This window comes from Sphaeroforma arctica (assembly GCF_001186125.1).
Source record: "Sphaeroforma arctica JP610 unplaced genomic scaffold supercont1.1171, whole genome shotgun sequence".
Classification (NCBI taxonomy): Eukaryota; class Ichthyosporea; order Ichthyophonida; genus Sphaeroforma; species Sphaeroforma arctica.
In genome coordinates this window covers 10,519-20,581 of record NW_014039387.1, presented here as the reverse complement: position 1 = coordinate 20,581, position 10,063 = coordinate 10,519, and the positions used below count along the sequence as shown (strand labels likewise).

General features: G+C 46.9%; 3 protein-coding genes across 3 annotated transcripts in view; 2 read left to right on the top strand and 1 right to left on the bottom strand.

The window, feature by feature from the left end:
* Positions 1-1,966: 1,966 nt before the first annotated feature.
* On the top strand, positions 1,967-3,878 carry SARC_10211 (hypothetical protein; the record flags this gene model as incomplete). Its single annotated transcript, XM_014295758.1, has 4 exons — positions 1,967-2,668; positions 2,700-3,275; positions 3,327-3,504; positions 3,691-3,878. The coding sequence occupies exons 1-4, from the start codon at positions 2,552-2,554 to the stop codon at positions 3,876-3,878; spliced, it is 1,059 nt and encodes a 352-aa protein (XP_014151233.1). The 5' UTR covers positions 1,967-2,551.
* A 141-nt stretch (positions 3,879-4,019) lies between these two features.
* SARC_10210 (hypothetical protein) lies at positions 4,020-4,286 on the top strand (the record flags this gene model as incomplete). Its single annotated transcript, XM_014295757.1, has 1 exon — positions 4,020-4,286. One exon carries the CDS (start codon positions 4,020-4,022, stop codon positions 4,284-4,286), a length of 267 nt encoding a protein of 88 aa, XP_014151232.1.
* A 266-nt stretch (positions 4,287-4,552) lies between these two features.
* SARC_10209 (hypothetical protein) overlaps positions 4,553-10,063 on the bottom strand; it is an 8,346-nt gene continuing 2,835 nt past the window's right edge. Inside the window, exons 4-11 of the mRNA XM_014295756.1 lie at positions 9,617-9,786; positions 8,928-9,100; positions 8,567-8,693; positions 7,993-8,186; positions 7,527-7,612; positions 7,024-7,298; positions 6,587-6,694; positions 4,553-5,729 (exon numbers count right to left, since the gene is read on the bottom strand). Of these exons, the coding sequence (XP_014151231.1) occupies positions 5,664-5,729; positions 6,587-6,694; positions 7,024-7,298; positions 7,527-7,612; positions 7,993-8,186; positions 8,567-8,693; positions 8,928-9,100; positions 9,617-9,786 (1,199 nt within the window). The 3' untranslated portion in view covers positions 4,553-5,663. The remainder of the gene's footprint in view (positions 5,730-6,586; positions 6,695-7,023; positions 7,299-7,526; positions 7,613-7,992; positions 8,187-8,566; positions 8,694-8,927; positions 9,101-9,616; positions 9,787-10,063) is intronic.

Here is a 10,063-nt window from a genome sequence, read left to right as displayed (position 1 = left end):
TATATATATGTATAATAAATAGTAAAAAACTTGCAAATACCGACAGATTTTTAAGATATACTTTCTGATTAATGCACACACGATAATCCAACGAATACACACACACACACTATTCGCAATAGAACTTAAAGTATAGTACTTCAACTGACCCAACGAATACACACACACACACTATTCGCAGTAGAACTTAAAGTATAGACAGATTATTGATTTTTATTTTTATTTTTTATAAATTGGCATATAGCCTCCTAAATCGAAAAATCAGCAAAAAACCACTTACCCCTCGGACGCAACCCGCCTGGGCCCACGTTAAACCATCACTGCGCTTCCCGTACAGTATCTATGCTCACCTGAAAACTGTACACAAAACCACGGGCGGGCGTACAACCGACCATGTAGCCCTCCGCCAACGCTGTGACGACATCAGGAAGAACTCAACAAAACGTTGGTCCAACAAGGAGATCGCGGCAATGGCCCGGCGCCAATACTACTACCAACTGGTTATGGGTAAACCGCCAACCTCAAACCGAGACACAGCCAGACACGACAGCTTCAATCGCTGCTTCGAGTCTACACCAATCCGGCTCTGTGCTATGATTGTAACGAATACGTACATGTTCACATTGCTCGACTACCGCACCGACGGCTGTCTCTGCCCTGTCTGCCCCGGTAGCCACAAGTTCACTACCAGCCACTTTACCTCCATCCAACAACTGATTCGACGCATCCTGGTAGGCCCGAAACTGCCGCCCATTGGCCCTGACCTCCTTCGGCAATTACAGGAGTGCCACGACTTCCACGGTATCTGGACCCTCCACGAACACCTTGTATCTTTTCTCCAGCATGTTGAAGAACCACCGTAACCTCACCCGTCCCTGACACATCAACAGATGTTCCCCATACCCCGGCTAATCACGCTGTTGAAGTGTTTTGAACATCACCAGTGGGTTGCGGGGATGTCGCCAACTGAAGCCATGGAAGCCATAAGCGCGAAAGGAGGCGATACCCAGTGACAATGCTGCAATCAGGGATTCCATATGTCTGGCGAGGTTGATTCCTGGTACTCCGTGAGAGAGTGGGAACCCCAGGTATTTGGAGTGTTTCTGTTCGGCATGTGTGGGCGCCAGTTTCAGGGGGAGGTAACGTGTGTTGCAAGGTGCGTCTGCAAGCGTCGGCGTGATAAGCTCACCATTTATACGGAGGGTTGGCGCTGCGTGTCGCTAGTCGGTAGATCATACTCGGGGTTTTATGACACCCTGTTCGAGGACAGATTTGCGTCCCCACGCATCAATGTCATCTAAGAACGGCTGGAGCGAAACCGATCGAGGGGCTTGGATCCGTGTGTCATCGACAAATAAATAAGAGTGGAGGAGCTTGGGCCGAAATTGTGCTAGCGTGACAGCTAAGGAATCCACGTAGATAGTAAAGAGCTGGGAGCCGACGATTGAGCCTTGTAGGATGCCATTCGTTCTATGGAATAGAGACGAGAGCGTGCCGTGGTATGTCACTCGAATAGGGACCCTCCCAAACAGCGCGCGAAGGCAGTTGATCCAGTTTACGGGCATTCCAGCGTGACGCAGAAGTACCCATAGGCGTGGGAGAGCGACCTTGTCGTATGCCTTGGTTATGTCCAGACAGACGTCGTTCCACTCCTCTTCTGATTGTGTCTTAGTAGTAGTTTTTTTTCCGCTGGAACCGACATCGTGTAGATTTTGTTTGTTCTTTCTGGGGCTTCTGGGGGTTGTATCTGAGAAGTGATGTCTCACACTAATCCTTCTAGTCCTTTTTTGGTTATTGGTCCGGCTTGTAGGACTGGGTCTTGTGTTCGGATTATTTCCTAACCCCCCCCCCCCCCCAGAAGACTTGTCCGGCACTTTTAGAGTTATTAAAAACATTCTGTTTTTCATTGTATAAAAATAAAAGGCAAAAGAATCAAGATGCCAATCTAAATAAATATCGGAGACTCGGTGTGAGTTGTGTTGTGAACTTGTGACTGTCTGAGTGAAACTGAGACAGTGAGAAACGAGTCCTTATTTTTGGTAGTTTTGTACCAAACAATGGTCCGTAGCCGTCTGATTTCTGAGGGTTTCTGCTTTCCGGTGGTGTTATCCGCCGTTGACATGCGTCTACCTATGCAATTGAAAAAGAGATAAAAAGTAGGGGCGCGTTTTGTTGGTGTGTGCACACTGCACAGGGGAACAACACATTCAGAATCCACACGATTAGACAAAATGGTTAGGTGTTTCGTAACAAAAGCCAGCGATGTCTATCACATCCGCACTGAGGACGATGATAAGATGCCCGTTCAAACCTTGTGGGAGGCGAATAAACAATCCTAGACGACCACGGAGACGAGCCAGCCTACACCACTTTCACTCAAACCAAGGCAGACACAGGCTACTACACAAGCGAATCAAACAAAACATATTCGCACAAAGAGTTTTACTCGGAGGCACAGAAGTTCCCCCAGGCGTTGGTAGCGTGCGATTTTCCTCGACATAAGGCGGTGAATATAATTGGCTTTAATAGTATTGAATGGCTCTCCGCAGATATGGGTTCTATGATGGCCTTTGGAGTCAGTGCCGGTGTGTACGAAACCTCCAGTGCTGAGGCATGTCAGTACCAAGCAGCGCATTGTAAAGCGCATACTGTGGTGGTCGATGATGAAGTATCAGAAAATTTTGCATGATTCTATCGAGGGCGGTCTTCCTGATTTGAAAGTAGTAGTGGTCTATAATATGAATCCAGAGGACGTCAGTGCGCACAAAGAGGCCTTTCGCAAACATGGAGTGTCTCTCTACGAGTACAAGCAATTCATGTCATTGGACAAGGACGATACACATTTAGCCGAGGTTAATGAACGCAAGAATACGCAGGTCGCCGGCAACTGCATAAAACTGATTTACACTTCTGGCACAACAGGAGTACCTAAAGCAGTCATGCTCAGTCGCGATAACTTGGTATTCTCCGCGAAGACCACAGCGCTTACAATGAATGGAATCGGTCCAGGTGATCGCCTTCTATCTTATCTGCCACTGTCGCATATTGCAGCTGAGTTCCTCGACTTCGAATTTGTCTGTATTCTGGGCTGTCATACCACCTTTGCCCGTCCAGATGCCTTGAAGGGCGGCACACTTGGTCAGTCGCTCGTTGCCGTGCAGCCTACCATCGTTTTGGGAGTACCACATGTATGGGAGAAGATCGCCGCCAAACTACACGCAATAGGTGCCGAATCCACAGATCTCAAGCTCATGATCAGCACGTGGGCTAAAGGCGTGTGATTTGAGCGTACGGCTAGCGGGGAGGGTCTAACTGCTACCGGCGAGTCAAAGTTCACAAATCCTACAGGAGGTTTGGGATATAGTCTGGCGAACATGCTGGTATTCAGCAAGGTCAGAGCAGCCCTGGGTCTGGATCATTGCCATTTGTGCGTGACTGGTGCAGCGCCTATTTCAATGGAGACTTTGTACTTATTTGCGGGATTGGTCATACCTTTGCTCGAAGGTATGGTACATTGCAAATCTACTTCGCTATTGAAACTTTGTTAAGTATTTGTCCTTTTATTATATTCGTCTCGTGCGCCAACGAAAAGTCTGTAATTGTTTCCATATACTACATCGACGGAGTATGATATCACGTGTCTACGTGCCCGCATGTTAAAATGTAAATTGATATGTTTATTATCTTCAGGACAGTTCGAAACCTCCGGACCAGCCACTCTCTGCACAACCAGCCTTGGTTACCGAAAGGGTTCAGTTGGTCGCAAAATTTCCGGCAGCGAGCTTCGAGTTGATTCTGAAACTCAGGAGATCCAATTCATGGGCCGACATGTGTTTATGGGATACCTCAAGAAAGACGAGAAGACCGCAGAACCCTAAACCCTACTTGGCAAGCGGTGATCAGGGTACCATCGACAAAGATGGGTTTGTGAACATCACAGGCCGCATTAAAGAACTGATTATTGGTGCCGGGGGGGGGGGGAGGGTGAGAATGTAGCCCCTTTGCCCGTCGAAAGGGCCATGAAGAAGGCCATGTCATATCTTAGCAACTGTGTGGTGTTTGGTGAACGCAAGCCATATTTGGGAATGTTGGTGTCCCTGTGTGTGGTGACGGACCCGGATGCAATGAAGCCCACAGATCAGCTCGAGGGAGTATCGATGCAATGGGCCAAGAGAGTTGGCAGCAAGGCCACCACATACTCTGCTGCAAAGCAAGGTGAGGTCATCAAGAGAGAGATAGATGCTGGGTTAAAAAAGGGCGCTGAGCACGTTATATCACGCAGCTAGATTTTTGATTTGGCATGAGGAAGATTTGGATATTCCTGCGGATTTATTGGGCGCCACGCTGAAGATGAGGCGAAACAAGGTGTACAAGCTGTACGATGAACAGATTTAAAAAGAGTACGCGGAGAATGACGCGGCATTTAAGCAGAAGGCAGAGGTGACCACGGGGGTAACTGAAGTGTAAGTATAATTATTAGACTTAGTAACGACTCAAGTACTAGATTGAGCTCACTAATCCCGACTATCATGGTATTAGTAAAAGTTTACTACTAAATGATACTGTCGATGAACCTCATTTATTCTGACAGCCATGGTATTAATAGTTTATCGATTATTCTATAGTTGAGATTATTCTGTAGATGGACCTCACTTGTTCTGACAGTGATGGTATTTAACAGTTTATTTATGTTTTACACTGTAGATGATTGATGATACTGTAGATGAAGCTCACTCATTTTGACAGTCATGGTCAGTACAAGGCCATGTCTCGATGTGATTTCCCCGCACCGCTCGTGTACCATTGTGTGCTGACACTCACAACAACATGATTCGATTGGCTGTTCATCCCACCTTCACGCGCGAATACTCTCTCGCCTTCGGAGCGGGAACGGTGCAAAAGACTCAAAGCATATCTATCAGCGTCACACTACTTCAAGTGGCCGCTACTCACTGCATTTGGGCTGCAATACCGTTTGATCATTGTGATGCGAGAAGCAAAGGTCCTCGCATAAGTGTCGGGCATGTCCGGAGATAACTGCTTAAACTCAGCTCGTGCGATGCATTTTCTGTGTAGTGTTTACCTACCTAGCAGTAGTATAGATGGGATATTTCAACACCAGCTTTGTAATATTCACACCCCGACAACACAGGTCGCTCAAACGTGCACCGCCAAGACCATTGTCTGCATACTTCTATCAACAAGGTTATTCTATTTGTGTGCCGATCATTGTGTACATTCTACTACCGCCATCGGGATCCGGTAACGTTATGAAATCTACTCAAACTCCATCGTATGCGACAGAAAATGTGGTGTACAGCGCGTGTGTATATGTAGACAACACAGCTGGGTCAATGCCTACGACCTTCTTGGCCCGTCCTGCGCATGGGGGCGTGTGACATGGCCCAGAGCTGTGTCCGTTCACATCGCACAGACTATCCCCTCACACAATTCAATTGACCTCCATCTTCACTGAGGCACTCTGTGGGTTGAGCTGACCTCCCCTCCAGGCACATCGCAGTGTTCTATAGCCATTTTTCTCTCTTCCACTACTGATCTGAACCGTCGGCTCGTGCATTGCATTGGGCTCTACTAGACTCCTGCTCGAGAGATTGGGTACTCCGTTTGAGTAGGACGCGTCTCCGATTGACTGACCAGCGAACTTACGACGAACAGCTCAACACCAGGTCGCACTGTTTTTCCGGCACTGGTGCTGCATACTTGGAGGTCTAATTTGGCCCAGAAATACGAAAAAGAGGTAGGGGTTAGAAGTCGTTGAGACTGTTTTGTCTTGTTCGATAGAATGTGTGTACTGAGAACGAGTTGATTACACTTTTGATGGGGGTGTAGCCTACAAAAAAGAGTGCCTACGGAAAGCATTGTGGGTAGCAATGAAAGAAATTGGTTTAAAAATAAAACGGTTTTGATTGGTGGTTGAATACACAGTCGGAGCCGTTAGGTACCCCGGTAAGCGTGAGAGACAATACGCAGACGCTGCATATCACTGTGCAGAGTATTGCAAAAGCCAACACGGGCACAAGGGACAAAGCATAGCATAAGGTTGTCAAGATATCTTGAATCATAAGTATGAAGTGCCGATCAGAGAGCACAGCTAGAACCATTCTAAGGTTAACATATACATACAAGGTTAAACTATACAGTCAAGGTTATACAGACAAGGTTAAACTATACAGACAAGGTTACCATATAAAGACAAGGTTAAATTATACAGACAAGGTTAACATATACAGACAACAAGTCGAGACGTCATATAGTATCCGGCAATACTAGGTTAAAGACAGTTCCTGTTGTATGACCACACGAGTTGCTATGGCAATACAGTGCACAGCTACATGCGCCTCAACAGCAAAAGAATGTACAATACACAGCATAGACGTACACGTGTATTCGTACGGAACACGTCTCATGACTCCAGCACAAGACCCCAAAACACTGCCCGTCTATTAAGCACTATAGTGGGGGTTTTAGGGGTTTGGGTTTTAACCCTAAAGCCTAAACAACCCAAACTAAATGGAAAAGGGACACGCGAGGACAGATACGCAGATGTACACTCGACAAGACATACGTCGAACGATGCCTCGGTCTCTGGGTTCAGTCCAAAAGGATCGCACATCACAGTCAAAAGTCGGTCGATTTCGGTGTAGTCGCCGTTCTCAGCCATCTCAATCGCTTCCTGTGGTTTAGATCAGTGGCACAAGACGTTAAGATGAGTTAAGGATATGCTGCCTACAACACACAGTGCACATGTATCGACAACTAACATGTGACATACACCCCTCCAGATAAAAGCATACGTGGTGAACTACACGCACAACAGTCCCAACGGAATATGGCCAGGAGCCATCGGGTCAAACACTCACAATGAATTAAGGAGTGCATGGCATCAATTACGCATGCCTGTGGTAAAACCACAAACACGTGTACGGTACACACGTAGCAGCCCACAGAAGAACATCAAACAGCACACGGAGCGTGCATCTCACTGCATGCACTCAAAATCACCTGTGCCAGATGGTTCTTGAACGTGAACTTGGGATTCGTGGTGGCCATCTTCGCTTTCCTCGCAGTGTTCATAGCTGACACACTGGTTGCTGGCTCCACCTCCACCTCTCTATGTAACCGTTCAATGTACTGTGGCAGCCACACACCCCATTTGTCACGCACACGTTGGTCACGAATGGACACATCCTCCGTGTCCATTTCATTGGCGGTGTTGTTCGATTCAATCAGCTTCTTAAAGTACTCTACCGTCCTTCCCGTGTAGCTCAGCAGAATGCCTGATAAGCCAAACAGGATGTGGTGTGCGTGTCAACAGATATGAGATCCTCAGTTGGAAGGAAAACGTTAAAGTATTCCCATAGGCAAACCATTTGAACAGATGCAACTAGAGTAAACGGTTGCCAAACCCTCAACCCTACACAGCATAGTCACATACAACTATACCTACACACACACACGCCCACACACCCAGACTTCACTAAGGACCGAAGATTTCACGGACTCACCTGGCTTTTCCTCACCCAGATCGATCAGTCTCTGCATGGTGGCCAGGGGCATGTCTGGTCTAATCCGCTTAGCCATGAGTCTCGAACTGTTGAGTGGATTGCCATTCAAAATGAATAAATAAAACAGATCTATGAGTAAACTACGTCATACGATACGTCTTCCTCAGATCCATGGGCGTGTATGGGCGTGTATGGGCGACTATGCAGATGAGCAACAGAGCTCAACAGAGCCAGTGGATGAATAGGTCAAAAATTAAAAGCTGTACACAGGTATCTCTCCCCATGGTCACTATCATTCCGAAAAAGCTCACACCCACACATCACACATCCAATGCACTTCTCTACCGACCTGCACGTACAACAGTCACTCACTCACTCACACTCACACACCTGCAACACAGCACATCCAGTGCACTTCCCTACCGACCTGCACATACAACAGTCACTCACTCACTCACGCACACACCTGCAACACAGTGGCAGGATAGAGTCTTCAATAAACCGCTGCAGCTGCGGCTGATTCACAGTCCCCTCAGTCACAGGCACGTCCGCTAACTCACGGAACAGCGCAGTCATGTCACACCCCGTGTCATTCATGGTGGCAAACAGCTCAGACACCAGCTCACGGTCGGATTCCTCTACAGACCGAATTAGACCCAGCTGTGGTAGTGTAGGTTATATTACTCATTGTTGTGAGGATATATATATATATATATATATATAGATCTACCATCGACGGAGGAAACACAGTCAACCACAGGTGTTGTAGAGGTGTGCGATGTACATGACCGATACACGACACACTATAACAGGTATTAAGTATCATAAAGAAGGCAATTGAGCTATTGAGTGAACTTTCAAAACAGGTTGGAAGAAAAACACCCACTGCAATGCATGTTATGACACTGCAAAAGAACCTAGAAATCATATGTATATATACGCATATACATATACATATGGGCTAGTTGTAAACTTCTCGCGCAATCCACTGCACAATAAGATCGAAATCACATCGAATGAAGCGTAGTACGTAGACTTACCTTTGCTAGCATGGTTGCACTGTAATGTCGGCGTAACACGGCGTCGTAGTTCTCTATCACTGGTGACAGGTTAGACATGCAAATGACACCTGAGGTGTCTAACGCCTGCGCCAGTCGCGTCAAGTTCCTGTTCAGAGACGTTATGGGATGGCATGAGCACGCGGTAACCTGTGGGTAACAACGAACGAACGCAGCAGCGCATGCACGAAGGATGGGCACACGCATCCCCTGGGGTGGTACTCGCAATATATATATATATATATATATATATATACATATACCTATACACATATATATTAATATACATTTACATTTACATATATATATATATATATGTGTGTAATATTCTCACACCCCTTACCATTTACAGATACCCGGCTGGTTCTGGTATCGATACCGTCCTGTGGTGTCTGAGTGATTGGGGACCATATCCGAATCAAAGTATCCCATGAAGCCATACGGTCCATAGTCAATGGTCAGCCCCAGGATACTCATGTTATCTGTGTTGAGCACACCGTGCACAAACCCTACACCCTACGAATGTAAAGGCACAGGCAGAACATAGTGCTATGGTCAAGGTCTAGTACTTTCCTGTGCGGAAGGGGACTGTGTGTGTTTCTATGTACTTAGCTCAGATACTCGGGTAATCGGATTTACAGGATCATACGCAGCACAGGAACACACGCACAAATAGTATTCAGCTATATGCCCACGAGATACACACACACACATACACATACACACACACACACACACAGAGCGAGAGAGAGATACGCACAGACACACACACACACACAAACAATAATACACAAACAAGAACACAGGCATGAATGCCACAATATGGTCTACGCGAGCAAACAAACCAGAATGCACCGTATGTCATATCATAGTCATAGTCATAGCCCAGAGATGCAGAGACATATCTGTTATCCCACTAGGTCATACGCACACACTCACACGACAAGCACACCCATCAACCACGCGCATACACATACACACGCAGACACACCATACACACACACTCACATACACATACACACGCAGCCACACCTGCCACTTAGCACAGGTCTCTGCCGTGCGATCGACCAATTCCTGGAAGAAGGCAATGTATCTGTCTGTGTCGTTGTCATGGGCAGCCCAGATGTCAGGGTAGTGAGTGGACACTACGTGGTCTAGCATCTGCTTGGCCAGAGGAAAGTGCTCCGCACCAGCCGACGGCCCTGTGAGCAATGGTAGGCATAGTAGGTAAGGGGTGAGTGACTATACAAGCATAGGTATCCTTAAGGCGACATAAGCGGAACACAAGATGATAGAAGAGGTGAAGAAGCCGCCCGTTCCAAGCGTATCTGAAGGCTATTCTTTTGGATAAAGAGCAAGGACACACCTGTGCATACATTAGCAGCCAGCAACCTGCCATACACAAACACCATCATACATACGACATACACAACACCATCATATATTAAAGACATACACAACACCAACATATATTATAGA